The sequence below is a fragment of the Scleropages formosus genome, chromosome 14 (genome assembly GCF_900964775.1).
Source record: "Scleropages formosus chromosome 14, fSclFor1.1, whole genome shotgun sequence".
Taxonomy (NCBI): domain Eukaryota; kingdom Metazoa; phylum Chordata; class Actinopteri; order Osteoglossiformes; family Osteoglossidae; genus Scleropages; species Scleropages formosus.
The window spans coordinates 8,045,796-8,068,259 of NC_041819.1; the positions used below are offsets into that span (position 1 = coordinate 8,045,796).

Sequence of the window (22,464 nt, forward strand, 5' to 3'; positions counted from 1 at the left end):
TTTGATATGAATTCCACTCTGTTTGGCTCCGGTAATGAGATGTCTCCCACTATGAAGCTGCAACGGTTCCCACTGGGTCCTCTTTCGGTGTTCCTGTTTTTGTTCCTATTTATCTGAATGAGCTTCTTTTCCTCTTAGATGGCAGTAGTGAGCGGGGCGAGAAGGATGCCAGTAAGATCACCACGTATCCACCAGGGGCGGTGCGCTTTGACTGTGAGCTCCGTGCTGTCCAGGTCAGCTGCGGCTTCCACCACTCTGGTATGTCTCTACAGCTGTCTGTTGGCTGAGTTTGACTTTAGCGCAGATACGTCCTGGTTACAGGTTGCTCACTAACATTTTTATCATGCTTAAATGGGAGTATACTGGGCTAAGAGAGGAAAAGTCATGTGCAGGACAAATCTTACTGTTGTGTTCTAGTGGTTCTGATGGAGAATGGAGACATCTACACTTTCGGCTATGGGCAGCATGGCCAACTTGGGCACGGGGATGTCAACTCTAGGCAAGTTTGGTGCTCTAAGGACATCTGTTGTGAAACCTTTCAATATAGATTGCCATCTGTCTGATTTAGGAAAACAAACTTATACCAAGGGGTAGATGGTGAATTTCTGTCGTCTGTGCAGGGGCTCACCTACTCTGGTCCAGGCTCTTCCAGGCCCGAGTGTCCAAGTTACAGCAGGTAGCAACCACACTGCAGTGCTCCTGATGGATGGGCAAGTTTTCACCTTTGGGAGCTTCTCGGTATGGAGAATATCCTTCTGTTGACTTATTATACTTTAATTTTTCAACCAACTTCAATTTTTTAAAAAATGTTCTTCGCTACTTGCAGTGAAGAACCTGACCTGTGTGATCAACAGAATTTAGTGCATTTACAAGTATCTTTTCACCCTCTCGTGTTTTGGAGGGAATGGTTACTGCTTATTATTTTGTGAGCCAGTAGTGAAATTTCTTTGAGCCTGGATGTTGAGAGCTTGAAGAAGTTGGTGTCATTCCTCTGCAGAAAGGACAGCTGGGCCGTCCGATTCTAGACATGCCATACTGGAATGCCAAACCATCACCCATGCCCAACATTGGAGCCAAGTATGGGCGCAAAGCCACATGGATTGGAGCCAGCGGGGACCAGACGTTCCTGAGAATTGACGAAGCTCTCATCAACTCCCATGTTCTTGCCACCTCCGAGATCTTTGCCAGCAGAAACATCATTGGTGAAGTTCCAGCACTTGCCCACACCCCACACTTGGGTTTAGACATACTTTACACGGAACAGTCTTTTATGATTTTGACTGAGTTAGGTATGTCTGTTTTCTTCCAGGCTTGGTACCTACATCCACCTCAGAGCCCCCGCCCTTTAAATGCCTTCTGATTAACAAGACAGATGGCAGCTGCAGGACCTTCAATGACTCAGAGCAAGAGGACCTGCAGGGATTTGGACTATGTCTAGATCCAGTGTATGATGTCATCTGGCGGTAGGTACCCTTGCAACAAACTTTAACAGTACCACTCTATGTGGAATTATAGATGTTTCTTCTTTTTAAGTTTTAAAAATATTTTTGGATCATCAATGTTTTGCTGTGATCCTAATGGCATAAGCAGTTGCTGAAAATGGATGGAGGGCTGGAAAAAATTTTTTTCTTTTTTTTTTTAGTTGTGTTAAATTACAAGAGTTCTAAACGGTTTGGGAAAGGCATATGGAGGCTTCTTGCTGATCTCCCTTGTAATGCTTGGGTTTTGATCACCCATTCACCTCTGTTAAAGTGAAGCTTTCCATTAATGTTTTTCTGTTATATGCTTTCTGTAGGTTCCTGCCGGCCTCGCGGGAGATCTGGTGCTACAATGCTGTAATGGCCGATGCCCGTATGCCCACTGCATCTGACATCCAGACACGCTGTAGCATCCTGAGCCCAGAGCTGGCCCTGCCTTCCGGGTCCCATGCATCAACTACACGGTCCCACGGAGCCCTACACATCCTGGGTACAGAGCTGTACATGCTCTATTAGTCATGCTCCATTTCTATTTCATTATTTTGCTGTTCCCCTTGTTAACACAAGTGCCCCTCATGGTCCATCTGGCTCTTGTTAAAACAGTTCTTTTAAGGGAAATTTGGATACATTATGGAAACACTTGTGAGTTTGGTTTAAACAGGCCTTCTTGTGTCTGAACAGGCTGTTTAGACACACTGGCTGCCATGCAGGAGCTCAAGATGAGCGTGGCCAGTGGTGAGGAAGAAACGCAGGCAGTCATGAAGGTCTACTCCAAAGAGGACTACAGTGTGGTCAACCGCTTTGAGAGTGAGTATACCTAATGGGGTATCCCAAGTATGTGACTTTGTTTCTTGTTGCTTTGCCTTGGATTCTCTCCTACTGTGGAACCCTTGATTATGACAGTTATTCTGACTTAATACAGTCAGAACAGGTATGCAAACCAAACACTGTAGGTTGCTTTGGACAATTTACAGCTTTAGCTATGTAATAGTTAATAACAATAATAATGAGTACAGCTGAAAATCTGGACATGTTTGTTAGACTATGCTGAAACTTATGTAACATGGCAGTGTATAGGATGTCCACATGGGTGCAGTAAGTGCTCTGTGTTTGATTACAGGTCATGGGGGAGGCTGGGGCTATTCAGCCCATTCTGTGGAGGCCATCCGCTTCTGTGCTGACGCTGACATCCTGCTTGGAGGGCTGGGCTTGTTCGGGGGCCGTGGAGAATATACTGCTAAGATTAAGGTATGCCACAGGTTTTGCCTGTCTGTACATGATCTCACTGTCATTGTGTCTGTGATGTTCCTGGCATACTTGCTGATCCTGTCCTGTTGTTAACGGTCCTGTGAGTTATTATCAGTAGTGTCTTTTCAGCAGTGTATTTATGGAGTCTTTATGTAAGTTGTCATGTATATTTGTAGGTCACTGTGGTTTTAGTCCTCTCGATTTAAGTGTGGTACCAGTCCTGTAGTTGAAAGGTTAACTCTTGTTGCGCAGCTGTTTGAGCTGGGCCCAGACGGGGCAGACCATGAGACGGATGGGGACTTGTTGGCCGAGACTGACGTCCTGGCCTACGACTGCGCTGCCAGGTGCACTCCGTGTGTGCAAATCTGTTGGTTTGCTCACCCACCGTGTGTGTGTTTATGCTGTGTAATTAGCTCATACTTCCCCGAACCCCAAAGCAGGCACAGCTGTTCTCCACTTCCCCTCACCCACCCCCTCCATCTCCAGTACACATCCTTGTGTCACACCGCATCTGTTTCTGTGCCCGTGAGACGTCCTCTGGGCCCCCTGTGGTCACGTCTCGTTAACATCAACATAGGCGGGAAACTGCGACACATCTGCAGAGCACCTGCTGCCACTCCGTGCCCTCAGGGCTTCATCAGGGATCCTTCCCTCTCCCAAGCTCGCAGAGAACACTCTCCGTTTATCTATCTGGTTCTGTTGCATGTTAGTGTAGTTCACACATTGTACCGGTATTTGCAATCTAGACTACATGAGGCTAAAAGGTTGTTATGGTGGGGTAATTTATGGTTTCTTGTATGACCAGGGAGAAGTATGCCATGATGTTCGAGGAACCTGTTCTCCTGCAGCAGGGTTGGTGGTATGTGGCGTGGGCCCGGGTGTCAGGTCCAAGCAGTGACTGCGGCTCACATGGCCAGTCCACCATCACCACGGACGATGGGTACTTACGTGTGCCGCTCACAAATGATACATGTAGTGTATCGATATTGCTTTTAAATGGGCCAGTCTTTCTGTGTCCACATTGTTCTGACTTTGGGTGATCGATTGTGCCAAGGTTAGCTGCAGTGTTGGTAGCTATATTTTAACAAAAGAATTTGTCCTTGCTTGCAGTGTGGTCTTTCAGTTCAAGAGCTCAAAGAAATCCAACAATGGTACTGATGTGAACGCAGGGCAAATACCTCAGCTTCTTTATAGGTAAGTTTGATTTAAAGGCTACTACACAGTTTTCTCTGCGAGACAAATACTTCTATGAGTGCCATTACAATGAACTGTCTGACGTTGAGCTTCTTGGAATCTCCCAGGCTCCCCTCCAATGATGGCAATTCAGCCAAGGGCAAGCAGCAGACCAGTGAGCCTGTCCACATTTTGAAGCGCTCATTTGCCCGGACTGTGTCTGTGGTACGTGTGTCATTCCCCAAGGCGTCATCTGTTCTTAGGGATACAGATTTGTTTGTTGTGAAGACTCTCAGGACATGTTAGCTGCGTGGAAAGCAATGAGCGATGGTGGCTTGGATATGAAACGTAGAGGGAAGAAGCTCTTAAATGGAACAGTAGGGGAATTTTGTCGGAGATATGGTGGAAATGCTTGGTCTTTACCTCCACCCTGCCACCTTTCAGGAGTGCTTTGAGTCCCTGCTGAGCGTTCTGCACTGGAGCTGGAGTACCCTAGTTCTGGGTGCTGAGGAACTGCGAGGCCTGAAGGGCTTTCAGTACACAGCCACGCTGCTGGACCTCGAGCGCCTGCGCTTTGTGGGAACCAGCTGCTTGCGGTTGCTGCGGGTCTACATCTGTGAGATCTTCCCCGTCTCAGGTATCCTGTCCCATAGTACACATCACTTTCACATTGATTCACAAGTTTTCAATGCTTTTTGGGCCTTTCTTCTAAATTTAATTCTACTGAGTGAAAAGTTTAAAGAGCTACTTTGCAGGAATGACTTTCAGGAGGAAGTTCTAGCCCTTCAGTGCCATGTTCTATGTGCCCTCTGTGTTTTCTGATTAGATTTTGCACAGCAGCAACCATTTCAGGCACACGTGTGTAAACCGTCCTGACTAGAGAATTAAGGCTGAACGATATGATGCTGATTTTTCTCCTATAGCCAGCGCCAAGGCTGTTGTGGAAGAGTCGACAAAACTGGCAGAGAGCGTAGGGAAAACACGTAGCCTACTAAAGAAGATCCTTTCGGAGGGTGTGGATAACTGCCCAACCCAGCTGGACAACGACCCACAGGGCTATCTGAGCCAGCCTCTGGCCTTGCTGGAGGCTGTGCTGCAGGAATGCCATGGCACCTTCACAGCCTGCTTCCATGCCTTTTACCCCACCCCCGCCCTGCAGTGGGCCTGCCTCTGCGATCTACTCAACTGCCTGGATCAGGTAAGCTGCTCTGTGAAGGGCACGCATTCCTGGGAGCATTATTAGAGCAGGGCTGTTCTGCTGCACTCCCAGCTGTGAAAAAGGGGTGAAATATAAACCTCTGGGGTTCAAAGACCAGTAGCTGCCCACCCCTCCTGAGAATTCTGTTGTTGTGACAAAATAGTGATAGAGAATCAAGACAGGTTTCCTGGTGCTGCTGCATTTCTGTATTTATGGAGGACTCTAGTCAACCTAAGGTTAGTGTGAATAGACATCTCAGACAGTGTATGTGTCCTGTGTTTGCAATAAAAATCCCTTTTTCCTCTCGTAGGACATCCATGAGGCCAACTTCCGCACCTCCAGTAGCCGACTGTTGGCTGCTGTCATGTCGGCACTGTGCAACACGTCGGTCAAACTCACTTCCATCCTGCCCATTGCCTACGATGGTGAGGTGCTCCTACGCTCATTGGTCAAGCAAGTCAGCACAGAGAACGACTCCGCCCTCGCTCACCGCTTCCCTCTGTTGGTGGCTCACATGGAAAAGCTCAGCCATGTGAGCATTTACCCTCTGCTGGATTGTTTTGGTCCTGCAGTAAACAGTACCTCAGGCCATTTATCAACATGGTGGTTTCAATTATGAGACTTGAATTCAGAATCTCAATGTCATTGATTTTTTTTTTTTTTTTTTTTTTTTTTTTATGTGCTGTAAATAAAAGTCACAGATAAGTGAATTGAAGATTGATTTGCTTAAGTGATTTATTGAACATGGAAGGTGTTTAGCTGAATGTATCAAGACAGCATTAGGTTTATTAAATACCTTCTGTTCTTTCAATCACTTTTGTTGGGACAAGATGATAATTTGTAATTTGATCTAAATGATTTGGTCCCTAGTTGGGTGATAGTGACTGACAGCAGTTTCCCACAGTGCAGTAAGTGTTCTTCTGTTCTCTATCATCTGCCTCACTGTAACTTTGTCATTGGCAGAGCGAGGAGAACCTGATGGGTATGACCAGCTTCCGGGAGGTCCTGGAGAAGATGCTGGTAATTGTGGTATTGCCAGTGAGGAAGAGCCTAAGGAAGGAGGTGGAGCTCTTCTCTCCACACCTGGTGTCCAACACCTGCGGCCTGCTGGCCAGCATTGTGAGCGAGCTGACTGCTTCTGCACTGGGCACTGAGGTAAGACCCCTGAACGCAACCTTTCCTGAACACAGCTGAGTGCTTTTCCACATATACTTATTCTCCCTGGCCAGCGTTTTTCAAGTTCCATACTGTTGCTACCCACCTGTTCGCCTGGTCATCCCTGTCTACTGTCATGGAAACGGTCCAAAGAGGCTGTCATTCTTGCACCCTGAAGCTGGATAACCTGTTTCGAACAAATGGGTTTTTTTTTTTTTTATTTTCTTTAAATAGCCAGACATGTGACGCACTACATCTTTGCCTCTCAGATATTTCTTTGTAGGCAAAGCTATTAAATTTAATGGGGGAACAAAATGTAAATTTTATAATATTTTAAATAACGGTACTTCATATAAATGATTTTTCTTTCCTTGTGTGAAGAATATCAGGCTAATTAGATTCCCCCCCCTTTAGTTAGCAATCATGAAAATAACATGGAATCTCTTACTGATGATTATGTCCTACTGGTGTGAACTGTTGGTAGTCTTGTCTCTTCCTGTGGCAAAATGGCAAACATTCCTCTCCCTTTGGTGTTGTGATCTGTTCAGGTGGATGGGCTTAACTCCCTGCACTCAGTGAAGTCCACCCCTAACCGGTTCACCAAAACCAGTCAGGGCCGAAGCTGGAACACAGGCAATGGCTCGCCCGATGCCATCTGCTTCTCGGTGGACAAGCCGGGTGTGGTGCTGGTGGGATTCTGCGTTTACGGTGGGGGCGGCATCCATGAGTATGAGCTGGAGGTGCTTGCCGATGATGTACGTGTTGTTATTCATTTTTCACCATTTTTTTTAAAATGCCACCTACTATTACATCTTTTCCTTTGCATAGGACACTTAAGCAGTTTCTCATATGGCTTTGATCTGTGAACACTTTTCTTGATGGAAATGTGTCGTGTCTTTTTATCTATATGCTGCTCCGGTTTCTGATTTTATCGCTGCCTGTTGTGTGCATGTGTGTGACAGGCACAGACTGAGCCCCCTGGAGACTCCGCCCACTCTCACAGATGGACGTCCCTGGAACTCGTCAAGGGCACCTACAGCACTGATGACTCTCCCAGTGACATTGCTGAAATCCGGCTAGACAAGGCTGTTCCTTTGAAGGTATTTCACCTCCTGTTTTGCTTTTGTGGTGTCTCTGTGTGCCTCTCTGTCACCTTACTGACCCTGTGTATCGTATAGGAAAATGTCAAGTATGCTGTACGCCTGCGCAACTATGGCAGCCGCACAGCCAACGGGGATGGCGGTATGACCACGGTGCAATGTTCTGATGGGGTCACCTTCACCTTCAGCACCTGTAGTCTGAGCAGCAATGGGACCAACCAGACCCGAGGGCAAATCCCCCAGATTCTATACTACAGGTGAGTCCTTAGTTTCCCCGGAGCCTCAAATACGCATGAGGTCTAATTGTAAACATTGACCAGACACTGTCACACTGTTTTAGGATTGTAAAATACATGAATCCTCACTCACCCACTCAGTCATTTTCTCACCTACCTACCTACCTTAAGTGCTGGTCAGGGTCAGCGTTGCAGTAGTCTGGAGCCTATCCCAGAATCACAGGGCTCAAGGCTAAGTAGGCTATCAGCTAAACAGATAAAGTGTAAAAGACATTAGTAAATGTAATAAGAGTTTTGTTTCACTTTCCATCTCCTGTCTGAGTTTTTGCAGTGCTCTGGAGATTGTCTGACAACTTTCAGTTAATGCTTCACTGTTACCACTTGTTGGAGCTAGCTCACACCATTGTTTCTTCTTTTGGAACTTTATTGATTAGAAAACAAATGCTATGCTGGTATGAAAGCCTTCCATTTATCCTTTACATACTACGTATTTCAGTTCTTCTTTATAGTATTTTCTAATATGTCATTCATTACTGAACATGTACTGGTTAAGGCTAGTCTCTTTTTGTTATTTTAACCGAGTGCCCTTTGGACCAAGATATTTCATCACCCTGATTCTCTAAGTGTGTGCTGAATATAATTGTAATCAAACAAGATTTGTTCTTGTTCCAGGAGTGAGTATGATGGGGATCTGCAGTCACAGTTGCTCAGTAAAGCTAATGAGGAGGACAAAAACTGCAGTCGGGCCCTGTCAGTTGTCAGCGCTGTGGTGAGGGCTGCCAAAGATCTGCTGCACAGGGCCTTTGCAGTGGATGGTAAGCATGGTGGGATTGTACTTCTGAGAATATTTCTAAATTTGTGTTTACCATACTCTGTTGAGTAAATATTTGGGTATTTTTTGGTTTTCAGCTGAAGACATTCCTGAACTGCTGAGTTCTTCCAGTCTCTTTTCAATGCTGCTTCCCCTCATCCTGGCCTATATCGGCCCAGTTGCAGCCTCTGTTCCCAAGGTGCGGTATGTTACTGAAGGAGCTGCTGTGCCCTGCATGTGTTTTTTTTTCTTTGACTTATTTAATCTTGTGAGATTTTGATGGTGTTTGGGAGTATATGAGGTATCCTCTTCCAACCAGGCTGCTGTTGAGGTCTTTGGGTTAGTCCAGGAGCTGCTTCCTGCTGTCTCGGCTCTGAATCAGAAATATGCACCACCTGCATTCAATCCCAACCAGTCGACGGACAGCACCACAGGCAACCAGCTGGATCAGGGTCTCTCTGCTTGTACCACCTCCAGCCACTATGCTGTTCTTGAGAGTGATCATCCCTATAAGCAGGCTGCTGTCACGCAGTACAAGGTACTTCAGAACTGAGCAGTGTGTATGAGCCCGCTCAGCAGCTCAAATATGGATCTCCCTTTTAAATGCATGACTACAGTATATGGCTACAACAAACATCGGCATAACAGATGGTGTCAAATCTTCACATAAGCCATAGGTCACAAAGTTCTGATAAAACTCTTGTATCTTGCTTTGCATTGTAGCCTATTTCCCATTTTCTCACAATTCAGCTAGAAGTTTTATATATATTTTTGTTAGCATATTATGTACTATATTCTGAAATCACAGTGAAACCAGTGCTTCTTTTTTGGCAAGGTTAATGGGTAATGTCATCTATCAGTATGGGCTGGGAATGCATCTTGGCTCTCAGTCTTTTATTCATGTAATCATGTACTAACTTATTATAAGTTACTGACATATTTTTGGCCACAAATAGAAAAGCACTTCCTTGCCTGTTTGAACACCTTTCCCATGTGGTTTTTTCAGTTACACTTTCTGTTGCTGTGCAGGTTTCTTTCCCAGACTGTGTTCGCTGGATGACGGTGGAGTTTGACCCACTGTGTGGGACTGCACAGCCTGAAGATGTTCTGCGCCTCCTCATCCCAAGTCGCTCAATACACTTCCATGGTTTTGGGCCTAAGCCATTGGCCCATGAAACCATCAATGCATGGACTGAGCTCAAAAAGTTCTCAGGCTCAGCTGGTTGGCCCACTACTGTGCTGGTGCTTCCAGGTAATCAGATGACCTAGCCCACACTGTAAAAACTTTCTCCTGTCATGGACCTCGGTTCAAGTACTTGGTGTACCATGGTGACACTGGATGAGATGGTCAGGGTGCACACACTCTGTACAGTAACAGTTCTGGTTTTTTGGGTGCATTGAGTGCTCGGGGTGAAATTGGACAGATAATGCTTTCATACAAATATGTCACGTTACCCCATGAAACCTGTAGATAGAAAAGAACTTGATGTTGCCCCAAAGAATACACAGAGGAGAAGAATTGGACATGTGGACATTACTAAACCGGGGCAGCGCATAAAATATGTTGCAGACACATTTCAGGCCGTTTCTGTGTTTACACACAAGAATTAGTTTGTTTCTTTTTCTAAAATTACACCATATCTGAATTAAGGTTCTCTGGGAACTTTATAATATTTTAAAACAGCAGCAGAGTACCACCTTTTATTGGTTTATTTCCGATTTCAGGAAATGAGGCCCTTTTCTCCTTGGAAACTGCCTCTGATTATGTGAAAGATGAGAAGGCCTGTTTCTATGGGTTCAAGTGTGTAGCTGTGGGTTATGAATTCAACCCTGGGCCAGATGAGGTAAGAGATGTTCTGTTAGGCTTTGGTTACAAATGGAGTGCACTTTGGAGCTGGTTGTTTATGGTTCTCTTTTGTGTTATAGGGGATAATTCAGCTGGAGAAGGAGTTGGCTTATCTGGGGAGTGTTTGTGCTGCTGCACTTATGAAGAAGGACCTAGCTCTGCCAATAGGTAATGTCATCTATCAGCATGGGCTGAGAATGCATCTTGGCTCTGTCTTTTATTTATGCATAATGTTATAAGTTATTGACATATTTAATGATAACCACTTACATACTGTTCCATTCTTACCCTGAATTGTCTCCTGGAAGATTTCTTTTACTTTAATTGCAGGGAATGAACTAGAAGAAGACCTAGAGATTCTTGAGGAGGCATCTCTCCAGGTTGTGTGCTGCCATCAGTTCACTGACAGTTCCAGAGCATGATGAAAATTAAAATGAGACTGGAAGTGTAATTCTCTTGGTCCTAATCTCCACTTTAGGTATGTAAGGCCCATGCAGGAATCCTGGGGAAGGGGCTGGCTTTGTCACACTCCCCCACCATCCTGGAAGCCCTGGAGGGCAACCTGCCCCTCCATCTGCAGACAAACGAACATTCCTTCTTGGAGGATTTCATTACCTGTGTGCACAACTCCAGTGGGGGACGTCTAGCCAGGTAAACTGAGGAAAACAACTTCTACCCTCATCCGTTTGTCGCCCTGGCAGACCTTTTCATCCTTGTTCTTCTCTTTCCCAGGTGGCTGCAGCCTGATTCCTATGCTGATCCACAGAAGACCTCACTCATTCTGAACAAAGATGACATCCGTTGTGGTTGGCCCACAACCGTGGTGGTGCAAACCAAAGACCAATATGGAGATGTGGTGCACGTTCCTAATATGAAGGTCAGGGCAGATCTGATCTGATTGGGCTTTATCCTAAATGTATGGTATGTTAAAAACCCACCTGAGGCCTCTTGCTTCTCCAGGTGGAGGTGAAGGCAGTACCAGTCTCCCAGAAGAAGTCACTTCAGCCAGAGAATGTGAAAAAGCTGCAGCGCTTTGCAGGAAGTCCTGTCTCCTCAGTCCCTGGAACAGACCTCACCTTTGGAGGACTTCCAGCTCCCAAGCTTGAGGCTACCTATGAGCCCATGATTGTCAAAGAAGCACGCTACATTGCTATCACTATGATGAAGGTAGGTCAGCGCTGCCTAGATTTGGAAAAATACATCACATTAACTTTGAAAATTTGTATCGTTGAATGAAATTTCCACAAATGAACTTTCAGGCATATGAAAACTACTCCTTTGAAGAGCTCAGATTTGCATCACCAACTCCAAAAAGGTAACAAGCAGTCCTTCTAGTGATGTTTCTTCTTTGTTTTTTTGATAGTCTGTGTGGTAACCTCTATTATACCCTTCACAGACCCAGTGAAAATATGCTGATTCGGGCCAACACAGATGGTACCTACAGTGCCAACTGGACCCCTGGTGCTGTAGGGCTCTACACTATCCATGTCACCATTGATGGCATTGAGATTGGTAATTTTCCCACATTTAGCCACTTGCTTGTTGGTTGTCCTTTCTTACATAATAAAATACTGAAGAAGTGGTGTATAATTTGGTCTAATAGAATTTTGAATATTGTATCTGTTCTGGTTGTTTAGATGCTGGACTGGAAGTAGAGGTTAAAGACCCACCCAAAGGCATGATCCCTCCAGGAACACAGATGGTGAAACCAAAGGCTGAACCTCAGCCAAGCAAGGTGAGCTTTTGTCCCTGACTGTTCCAGTAGTTGTTCTTAATACCTGCCCTGTGCATCAGTGTCTCCAGTTTAAGGTCTCTGTTTTCAGTCTTAAAGCAGTTTTACTTGCCCTGACTCCTAAAAAGCAGGGTTTCACAAGAAATTCAAGCGACAAACATGGTTTCCAGGTAAAATTGTTACATTATGAGGTTCTCAACTATCCACAGAATCGGCTGAATCTAAGGTCTCTTAAGATCTTTCACGTGTGATATGCTCAAACATGCTGAAAATTCTGCTGTTTATAAGGATATGATGTTTGCCACGTTCATTCAGTGAGGTCATGTCAGCCATTTACACTTTAAAACCATCTGAGCTGGGAAACAAGCAACAATTCCTGCCACTTCTCCGACTTGCCTGACACGCTTTCTTTGGTGCAGAAGCTTTGCACTTTCTCTGGGTTTCTCCTGTCTTTGTGTGGCTTCCTCCATTCCTGTCATTCCTGTCTCACTGTCTCTCCCTGTCTCCCTTTGCTTCTCTCAGGTTCGCAAATTTGTGGCCAAGGACAGCGCAGGGCTGCGAGTGCGTAGTCACCCCTCCCTGCAGAGTGAACAGATAGGCATAGTGCAAGTCAATGGGACCATCACTTTCATTGATGAGGTAAACTGCTCCAGACCAAGGGACTGCATTGTATGTCAATGGAGTTCTGCTGTGCTGGGATTTCCATTTGTAGTTAATTTTCCATTTTCAACACTGGGCACTGGAGGTTTCAGGCCAAAGATTCTTAGAAACTTGAGATAAAAACTTGATTTTTCTTGTATTGCTTCATACTCCAGCAAGGAACTACAAAGGTACAATAGTACCAAGACACAAAAAAGGGTATTCCTGTACACTGATGAGTGTGAATTCAAGGCTAAGGCAGTTCAGATCCATGATTTCAAAAGCAGATTTATTGGGTAGCTGTAACATGCAGAGAGTATCAGCAAAAAACAGCAGCCTCCAGAGGACATGACATGTAGCGCATCATCATAGTTCTGGTCTCTGTTTGCCATTAATGCAGTGTGTTCTCTTTCACTACTGAGTGCCTGGTTTCTCGCAGCTTCTGGGGTCTTTCCAGCAGTTAAAGGAGGGCCTGGCTCTGCTCCCTCTGTTGCTTGTTTCCCATAGATCCACAATGACGATGGTGTGTGGCTCAGGCTGAATGATGAGACTGTAAAGAAGTATGTTCCCAACATGAATGGGTACACTGAAGCCTGGTGCCTCTCTTTTAACCAGCACCTGGGCAGGAACCTTCTCGTGCCTGTTGACGTAAGTAGAGGCTTTCCCCAAGAAAACTGAACACACCTCTGTGCTGTTCAGTGGGAAGTGACCGTGATGCTCAGTTGCAAATTGAGTTCAAGGTTGAGTGAGAGTGGTGGCTAGCTCTGGTCATCCAGAGACAGAGCTTCCAGATTTCTCTACCAAATACTGCTGTTCCCTATCGTCGTTCATGGGATATTGTGGTACTTTGTAACCAGAGCTTCTTTGGAGATGCTTAAGTTGCACCAAAATGTCTACTCATCTGGTTAGCTCCATAAATAACATTTGCATTTGGTTGTCAGTTTGTCATCTGGACAGTCTTGAAGTTTTTTTTTCCCTAAAGCAGGGAATGCCTACAGAGAGAGGTACTAGATGGGTCATTTCTGTGTGGTGTTCTAGGCTCCGAGTGCACTGTGATCCTTCTCATTATCATTGCTTATCACCTGTTGCTTCACAAACCCCGGGCACCTCAACTCTGAAAACATCTTTCCTCTGAGTCACTGTATTTATTATTACATGGCTTTAGAAATGCTATATAATTGTCAGTGTTTTGGTGAACTGCAACGCTTCAAACCTGTTGAGAACTATCCGCAAAGCTTTTTCATCAGCATGACCCTGCATATCTATTTTAGAATTTGCTTTCAATATCATTTTAATTTTTTTTTTTTTTAATTTTTGTTCTGTGTATGTCAGTGCATTTCGGCAGCCAGCTGTGATTAGAGCTTTATTTTTGAAATTTTACTAAATACATAGTCTGCACAGCTTTAAATTGTAAGTTGTTTCCAGATCCACAAACATTCACCTGCACTGTTAGGCACACACTTGTGATACTGAAAGACTAACATTTGTGCTTTGGCTGTTTCAGGAGGCCAGACGGCCCTCAGAGGGGTATTTTAAGGAGGTCAGTGGCCGCCCCTCCCACGAGGCCCCTGTGCGCAGGCAGGACAGGGCGGGCCTGGGTGGCGGACCGGGCGTTTATAAGGTAGTGAAGACGGGCCCTTCAGGGCACAACATCAGAAGCTACCCAAACCTTAGGGGTATCCCTATTGGAATGTTAGTTCTGGGGAACAGAGTCACGGCGGTGGGCGAGGTATGCATCCCAAAATGTCCCTTTTTAGCTACAAACAATAAATCATCCCGTCATAACTTGCCCGATTTTTACTCTTCCGCTAATAAAGGAATCACACTAACCCCAGTTTCTCTCTTTTCATTAGATAATTAAAATATCCTTGTCTATATGTATTACTACAAAGGCATACTGTGATAAATGCTTCTGGTGGTTAGTGTGTATGCTCTCATTTTTTCTGCATGGGGGTTCTATGAGTTGGCTACAGCATTTGGTAGTCTTTTAAATTTTGTATATATAGTTTGTCTTTCTCCTAAAACTGTATAAAACTTTTATGTAACCGAAAATCAACATTTCACGGAATTTAATATAGGAACGTTATTTTTTTTTAATTTACAGATAATCATTGGACAAATGATCTTAACATCTCTTCTAATAGGATTTAAACATCCTCATAGTATCCATTAAATGCTGGAGCCATGTTTGAACATGAATGAAGTCTGCCATGGAACGACATTTTATTGCTGCCTGTTGTCTGAGCAGGAATCACTGGAGTGTGTTAGATGTGGCTAAAGCTTTCATTAAAATATGCGATATGCCATGCGGTTCTCGAATGCCTGCTGTCAGAGTCACTCCCTCTGTTGCTGCACCTGCAGCTAGCTCTCTGCAGGTCAATACTTTTGACCTGTAGTGTCCCTTTCACAGTGAACATTTTTCTTCAAGTTTTTGGGCCTTTCCCTTTCTCTGGGCTTCCCAGTGTTTTCGCGCTCCACTTTGAAGTCCTCTAGATGAGTTTTTGAGCAGATGAAGGAACACTCTCTGCTCTCCAGGTAACCAACTTGGAAGGAACGTGGGTGCAGCTGGATAAGAACAGCGTGGCGGAGTTCTGTGAGAGTGATGATGGCGAGGCCTGGTCCCTGGCACGGGATCAAGGGGGGAGCCAGTACCTGCGGCACGAAGAAGGTATGGCTCAACTTTCCCCTCATATCAAACCAGCAGAGGGTTTAGTGGTAAAGGACATAGCTGGAGGGTGTCTGTTTTTTTTTCCTTGATGTAAGGACTTAATCTGAAATATTTTATTGAATGGCCAGCTGTGCAAATATTTTAAATGTGCGAATGTGTCGTGTGTCGATTACTTTGGACAAAAAACATCTGGTAAGTGAAAATAATTTCATAGACCGTACTAATTCGATGATGTAATGAAATAGCCTTGTTAAAATTTGTTGACAGATATTCTTTCTAATATCTCTAAGGATTTCAGTGTTATTTATGATTGAGACTCCACACCGCATAAGTAATTTTCCTGTCTCCCTGCATATCCTGTACAGTTGTAGAGGTAATATTTGGCAGAGCTCCTAGCATTAAACTGCATGCACGCATGATAGAGCAGATGGGTACCTCACAGCTACTGGGATGTGCGTTCAACTGTAGGTTTGAATCCGGTCCCGTCTGTGCTGAGTTTGAATGTTCTCCGTGTGTTTCTGTGGGTTTTTCTCCGGGTGCTCTGGTTTCCTTCCACAGTTCAAAGATGTGTGTTTCAGGTGGATTGGTGACTCTGAATTTCCCTTAATGTGGGCATGTGTGAGTCTGGGGTGTGCCCTATGTAGTACTCCATGTGGCGATATTCTCTGGACCAGTGATGGATGGATGGACAGATGGATGTTCTATACCTGTAATAGCTTCAGAATGCTGCTAGTGGCACTCAGTCCACAAATCTCTCAACAGAAGCAGCAGTTCTGGAACATGGCTCACACACACCTCCGCCAAGCCCGTTCTCTGTGCAGGCATTTAGTCGGGTGACTGCGAGCAATGGTGCACAGGGGTTTGACTATGGAATCTCCAACAACAAAGGTGAGCGGAACATAGCGTGGGTGCTGCTGTTCCTTCACTCTTAGCCCTGAGACCTTAGTACTTTAAGTATGTGAATAATATTTGATTATCTATATTTAGTTACCTTAGAAGCACATTCAGATTTTGAAACCATTTGATTTGAGTGTTATGCCTCAAAATATGAACATAACACCCGTCATCTTGGTTTGATAACATTATGTTATAGGTTTTTTCTCTGTATAAAAGGTTCATTTGTCAGGTTCAGTGTTTAATGTAAATGAAGATCCGGTGCACAGTGATTTTGGAAAGATGTGAGTGGCATGTTTGGAAACGTGAAGAAGACTCATTGACAAACTCAAAGCACATAATCACACTATTCATTGCAATCTCATCTCTACAATTTTGCCCTGCTCTGCCTTCTACCTGCACACCTGAGCGCTTTGTGTGCTTTCTTTCACTTTCTGCTGCTTCATTGCCTCTGCTCATCTAAGATCCAGGACTACCCAAATCTCTTTTGGTTTGCTTATATACTTATTCTCAAAGGTAAAATTCCACACGTCCACTTCAGTGAGTCTCGTATCTGTCCCCGTACGTCATTATTGGAGCTGGAATTTTTCTGTCTGATTTTGACCATTTGAGAACCTTGTTTCACAAAACTTAATTGTCTGGTTAAACAGGAAATGTACAACTGTCACCTACTGGGCAAAACGTGTTCCCCTTCAGGCATGTATTTCCATAAATTCTAAGGTGATTATATAATATTTCCCTGTTCTCCTCCCTGGGAGGAGAGAATCATTTCTCTCCCAAGCTACTTAATGACTTTCAACCATGGCTGGTTGAGAAGGGTTTTTGCAACACAGTGGACAACACACCATTGAGAAAAGTTTGACTGCCATCATCCTGGACCCTCAGCCCATGAAACAGTTAGCTGTCTATCTTTTTGTCTCTTTTCACACCCCTGCTAAGAACTCATAAGGGTCCTTTGACTTCAAAAATTTTAGCTGCAAGAGGGGACCTAAGAAGCCTCAGATAGTACATGCTCATTATATTTTCTTTTTGTTTTGAGTTTTGCATGTGTCCCATTGCGTATCATTGCCTGGTTGCTGTCATAAGAAACATCCCTTCGTGTGCGTGGCTCTTGACTCCCTCTGAGCGTAGGAGAAACACCCAGGCTAAAGTCTGATGTTAACCATGTGCCCTGGGGTATGTCTGAGAGCCAATGTCTACTTCCCTCTGGTCTGGTATTTTCAAGGAGTTATGCTGGGTTTGAACTGTATTAAACGTTCCTTTTGCTAGAGAATCTCATGACAAATCAGTTTTTGGAATTCGTTGAGTCTGTGACTTGCATTGCAATATCTGGATTATAGGTTCAGAATATAAACTAGCTCAATCAAGTTATTGTACAGTGTTAAGTAAAGTGAACTTTCAGACACTGATCCCATTACAGAATTAAAATCCCAGGCAGCTGTGGTCTAAAACCATACTGCTTTGTAGGACAGCTGTATTTAAGAGAAATGGCATCCATGTTCTGGTCACAGGATCTATCCTGTTGCCAATGAAAACTTTGTCCCCTTTGCACACTTTCCTGACCACCTTCACCCGTCCACTTCCCATCAGACAGTTCGGTTTACTTCCTAGGCCCCGTCCCCACCCCTAGCATTACCCGTGTCCGTGACCATGTCTGTGTCTCCTGCAAGGACAGTCAAAGCTGCAGTTCTCCCGTTGTTCTCCCACGTCTGCAGGTGACCGGCTGAGTGCCATACTGAATTCCATTCAGTCTGGGCCTTTCCTCCCAGCTCCCTCCGTGTTTGAGCAGGCCGCCAAACCTCCCTCTTCCCTTGTCCACAGCCCATTTGTGTTTGGACAGTCCCTTTCCCAGCAGCCTCAGCCGCAGCCACAGCTTCCGAGTAAGTCTGTCTACGTGCCTGACAGTGCTGGTGCTTGCCAGTGCAGGTGCTGTCTGTTTCATTCCTCCTCTGACTGTGGCCAAAAGCCATTTGCCCACCATTCCGCTGTGTCCCGTCAGTTGCCTGCAGCCTGTGGGAATATAAGCCTCCTTCCCCTCCATCTTACCACCATCTTAACATCACCTAGGAGGTTTCCCCATCTTATTACCCAAGACCCTTTATTAACCCATTGCTTAATCCCACTTAAACTATACTAAGATACATTTTTAACACATCTTGAGATTACTGTAAATTTGAGCTTTATCACCTCTTCTGCATGGATCCATTTAAAATTTAATTTTTGTTTCCTTTGTTTTCTTTTTTTTGAGTATGTAGCAGTATATATCCAGCTGAAAGAATCTGAGGAATTTTGATTTCAACCTATGATATGTCAGTATGGTTTCTGAGCTGCCAATTAATCTTTCATTGAAAGATCCTCTAGGGAATCTTTGTGGTCCTCCTGCATTGCTTTGTTGGCCTGTCAAGCTGTATTTTTTTGGTCACACCACAGAACACTGCCATTTCCAAATGCAAGTCTGTCAGCAGACACAAACATAGATTTGCTGCCCTCCCCCTAAGTCGCTCTCTCTTTCTCTCTCTCTCGACTGTCTTGCTGTTTCTCTCTCTCTCCCGCTCTTTGCACTTGTGTATTTCCTGATCGTGTCCCCTCATTCTGTCCCTGTTGCTTACCTGCCGCTGTCTTCCGCTGTAGATGCTTCGACACGCAGCCTTGCTTCACGTAAGCACGTGCACAAAAGCAGTGCGACCGGGCCTGCCACCGCTCTCTCATCTCTTGCTCTCAGACAAAAGGGTGGGTAAATGCATGCCGACGGGATGGTCCCCAGGTTTATGGCTGCGGGCCCTTCCCCTCCGCTATGCTGCAATCCATTCCCAACTCCTCACCTCCCATCAAACCCCCCAAACCCTTAAGAGATGCTGTTTCTTAGAAAGGTGTAAAGATTACTCAGGTGTCCTGTAAGTGAGTTATTGCAAAAAAAATAGTTTTATTCCAGGGATCTTCATTACTTATCCTGCATTTCAGTTATTCTCAATGAGTTTAAATAATTGCAAACTCGGTAATCTCCTTGGATTATGCCTAGAAATCTTTGTTTTGTACACTGAGCTCTGTATGATGTGCACATGAATTTCCATGGAGTATTGTAGCTATAAAGAATTTTTACCTCCCTTTTTAAATATGAAAATTAAGTGTTCCTTGTGCCCACTGCAGTTGATATCAAGTGACATGTTGTCTCCTTCTGAATCCACTACTGTCTCAAATTATGTTCCGCTAACAGCAAGAGCTCAAGTGCATTCATGAACATACTCATTCTTTCTCAGATGAAGAATATCATCATTAGTTTCTGATGTGCTTGAAATGCTGGAAGTACCAGTGGACACAACCAGACAAAATGATGTATTGCAAAGAGCTGGTGTACTTCAAGAATATTATGCAGAAATTATTGCTTAATCAGTCATTTAAAAAATCTACATAGACAGCTAGTACAGGTGGTCCCCGATTTACAATGGGGTTATGTTCCCCAAAACCCATCATAAATTGAAAATATCGCAAGTCAAAAATGCATTTAATACACCTAATACACACCTCTGCGCAACAGAATGGGAGATGTGGATCGCTGTCGCTGCCCAGCATCGTGAGAGAATATCGCTCCGCGTATCGCTTGCCCAAGGAAAAAATCAGAATTCAAAATTCGACGTACAGTTTCTGCTGAATGTCTATTGCCATCTCACTGTTGTAAAGTTGATAAAATCACAAGTCGATCCACCATAAATCGGGGACCACTTATATTTGTTTTTTTAGAAGCTTACTTTTTCATTTCAAATTTAATTTATTCATTTGAGCGTTTTGTATGATTATTTTTTCTTTAAAGTGCAGCACTGGATATGAAAGCAGCTTTGATCCTTGCTTATACTGCCATTTTGACGGTTGGGTGTATTACGATGTTCAGGTGAGAGGGGAGTCATTGCATCGGCAACCCGCCCCTTGTCTCCTGCTGGAAAGAATCGGCAAGAGAGCCGATCCCCAAAGCCCGAGGGACGTGGAAGCAGGACCTCCTGTGAACAGAGCAAAGCCAAGAATGAGAGCACGTCTGCTGGTGAGGCCATCATCCTGAGGTCTGACACAGCTAAACTGAGATCTGACTCCCACAGCCGATCCCACTCTCCCAACCACAATACTCTGCAAGCCCTGAAAGCTGATGGTCAGACCTCCCCAACCCCGGGGTCCAGGTCTTCCTCTCCCAAACCGAAAGGAGCCTCCACAGGCCGCTCGAGCCCCTCCAACACCCTGTCACCCCATGACAAGAATGTTCTTCAGAAAGTCACCCCATCTTCAAAGGCCCGATTGGACCCTCCTCGGGAGAGATCAAAATCTGACTCGTACACGCTGGACCCAGACACCTTACGAAAGAAGAAGATACCTCTGACGGAGCCTGTGCGTGGCCGATCCACCTCACCCAAGCCGAAAGGGCCTCCCAAAGATGGCAACGGGGAGAATCATGCACCCTCTCCTCATGTAGTTCAGGAAAACCTCCACAGTGAAGTGGTAGAGGTATGCACCTCAAGTACACCTCTGCCTAGAAATGAGGAGGGCAGTGAGGAGAGCACAGCGCTCCGTGGTGGTGAAGAGGGCGTCTCCAAAGTGCACTTTAGCATTGGGAAGGCTCCCGTCAAGGAAGAGCTGGAGACACGTTCCTCACCTAAGGTGAGCCGCAAGACGTCCGGTCGGCACACGCGGCCCAAGAAGGACAAATCTGGGCCACTTTTCAAAGGGGACAACACACGGCTGGCAGAACCTGCCAAGCAAGCCATGTCCCCATCTGTGGCTGAGTGTGCACGTGCTGTGTTTGCTGCTTTCCTGTGGCATGAAGGCATCGTCCATGATGCCATGGCTTGCTCGTCCTTCTTGAAGTTCAATCCAGAACTGACCAAGGAGCATGCTCCCATTCGCAGTTCCCTCAGCAGCCAGCAGGCCACAGATGAAAAAGAAAACAAGCAGAAAAATCGCCACTCCCTGGAAATATCCTCTGCCCTGAATATGTTTAACATCTCACCACATGGGCCTGATATCTCCAAAATGGGCAGCATCAACAAAAACAAGGTCCTCTCCATGCTCAAGGAGCCACCCCTTCCAGAGGACGGCAAGGCAGAGTCTGTGTCTTACGAAATGTCTGGCCATTCTGGGACGAGGACCAGATCCCCACTGCCGCTCACGCTTCAGCACCTGGTGGCTTTCTGGGAAGACATCTCTATGGCAACCATCAAAGCGGCCACGCAGAATATGATCTTCCCCAGCCCTGGCTCTAGTGCTATCCTAAGGAGAAAGGAGAGTGACAAGGACAGCAAGAAAGCCAAAAAAGAGAAGAAGAAGAAAGAGAGAGCTGAGGTGCGGCCCAGAGGCAACCTGTTTGGGGAGATGGCCCAACTGGCCATGGGGGGCCCTGAGAAGGACACAATATGTGAGCTATGTGGAGAATCACATCCCTACCCAGTCACCTATCATATGAGGCAGGCCCACCCAGGTAAGGATATGAACCTCAGTTACACCCTCTGTTTTAAAACCAGCTTTTATATTTGTTACAGGATATTTTTTGACAGTATCTAAATTAAGTATTGTATAACAATTACAGAATCCTTGTGGTACTCGGTTTGTTTTAAAGCCGAATGTTTGAATCTTCTTTTTTGAACTACTTATACATCCTTTCAATAAAGTAGGCATAATTTTGTCTGTACAAAAATAAATTGACCGAAGTAGTGCTTTAATGCATTGATTATAAGAGCATTATAAACTAGAGAATCGGTGTGGCATACACCACAAACTGACAGATACTTTCTTTCAGGTTGTGGCCGTTACGCTGGAGGCCAAGGATACAACAGCATTGGGCACTTCTGTGGAGGGTGGGCTGGTAACTGTGGAGATGGTGGAATTGGTGGGAGCACCTGGTACCTGGTCTGTGACAGATGCAGAGAGAAGTACCTGAGAGAGAAGCAGACAGCAGCCAGGGAAAAGGTGCTTTTTCACCTCTCCATAGTCAATGATACTGACATATTTTTGATTTACTGTTCATGTGGATTATACAGCAATATAAATGTTTAGAATGATAAAGATAGTGGAAAATGTCTTTCACTTACAGCAACTGGGATTATTTTTACATATCTGGGGGGGCGTGGTGGCGCAGTGGGTTTGGCCAGGACCTGCTCTCCAGTGGGTCCGGGGTTCAAGTCCTGCTTGGGGTGCCTTGCAATGGACTGGCGTCCCGTCTTGGGTGTGTCCCTTCCCCCTCCAGCCTTGCACCCTATGTTGTCGGGTTAGGCTCTGGCTTGCTGTGACCCTGCTTGGGATGAGCAGT

The 22,464-nt window shown here is 45.3% G+C and overlaps 1 protein-coding gene across 7 annotated transcripts in view; it reads left to right on the plus strand.

Annotated features, from left to right (window-relative positions):
• Positions 1 to 22,464, plus strand: part of LOC108920533 (E3 ubiquitin-protein ligase MYCBP2) — a 69,033-nt gene that overhangs the window by 33,394 nt on the left and 13,175 nt on the right. For 4 of the 7 annotated variants that reach the window (XM_029258058.1, XM_029258061.1, XM_029258059.1 and 1 more), the window contains 41 exons: positions 139 to 258; positions 418 to 499; positions 621 to 738; positions 998 to 1,202; positions 1,310 to 1,463; positions 1,796 to 1,968; positions 2,160 to 2,285; positions 2,599 to 2,726; positions 2,979 to 3,070; positions 3,532 to 3,666; positions 3,837 to 3,920; positions 4,028 to 4,124; positions 4,344 to 4,536; positions 4,823 to 5,097; positions 5,408 to 5,629; positions 6,061 to 6,252; positions 6,801 to 7,007; positions 7,215 to 7,352; positions 7,431 to 7,609; positions 8,261 to 8,403; positions 8,498 to 8,598; positions 8,719 to 8,937; positions 9,429 to 9,651; positions 10,125 to 10,243; positions 10,326 to 10,413; positions 10,576 to 10,625; positions 10,724 to 10,896; positions 10,978 to 11,122; positions 11,206 to 11,412; positions 11,505 to 11,560; positions 11,642 to 11,757; positions 11,883 to 11,980; positions 12,500 to 12,616; positions 13,124 to 13,264; positions 14,121 to 14,345; positions 15,152 to 15,284; positions 16,047 to 16,172; positions 17,894 to 18,058; positions 18,810 to 18,908; positions 20,065 to 21,636; positions 21,955 to 22,124. In XM_029258058.1, the coding sequence (XP_029113891.1) occupies positions 139 to 258; positions 418 to 499; positions 621 to 738; positions 998 to 1,202; positions 1,310 to 1,463; positions 1,796 to 1,968; positions 2,160 to 2,285; positions 2,599 to 2,726; positions 2,979 to 3,070; positions 3,532 to 3,666; positions 3,837 to 3,920; positions 4,028 to 4,124; positions 4,344 to 4,536; positions 4,823 to 5,097; positions 5,408 to 5,629; positions 6,061 to 6,252; positions 6,801 to 7,007; positions 7,215 to 7,352; positions 7,431 to 7,609; positions 8,261 to 8,403; positions 8,498 to 8,598; positions 8,719 to 8,937; positions 9,429 to 9,651; positions 10,125 to 10,243; positions 10,326 to 10,413; positions 10,576 to 10,625; positions 10,724 to 10,896; positions 10,978 to 11,122; positions 11,206 to 11,412; positions 11,505 to 11,560; positions 11,642 to 11,757; positions 11,883 to 11,980; positions 12,500 to 12,616; positions 13,124 to 13,264; positions 14,121 to 14,345; positions 15,152 to 15,284; positions 16,047 to 16,172; positions 17,894 to 18,058; positions 18,810 to 18,908; positions 20,065 to 21,636; positions 21,955 to 22,124 (7,406 nt within the window). The remainder of the gene's footprint in view (positions 1 to 138; positions 259 to 417; positions 500 to 620; positions 739 to 997; positions 1,203 to 1,309; positions 1,464 to 1,795; positions 1,969 to 2,159; positions 2,286 to 2,598; positions 2,727 to 2,978; positions 3,071 to 3,531; positions 3,667 to 3,836; positions 3,921 to 4,027; positions 4,125 to 4,343; positions 4,537 to 4,822; positions 5,098 to 5,407; positions 5,630 to 6,060; positions 6,253 to 6,800; positions 7,008 to 7,214; positions 7,353 to 7,430; positions 7,610 to 8,260; positions 8,404 to 8,497; positions 8,599 to 8,718; positions 8,938 to 9,428; positions 9,652 to 10,124; positions 10,244 to 10,325; positions 10,414 to 10,575; positions 10,626 to 10,723; positions 10,897 to 10,977; positions 11,123 to 11,205; positions 11,413 to 11,504; positions 11,561 to 11,641; positions 11,758 to 11,882; positions 11,981 to 12,499; positions 12,617 to 13,123; positions 13,265 to 14,120; positions 14,346 to 15,151; positions 15,285 to 16,046; positions 16,173 to 17,893; positions 18,059 to 18,809; positions 18,909 to 20,064; positions 21,637 to 21,954; positions 22,125 to 22,464) is intronic. The other 3 variants (XM_029258063.1, XM_029258064.1, XM_029258060.1) reach the window with 2 other exon arrangements.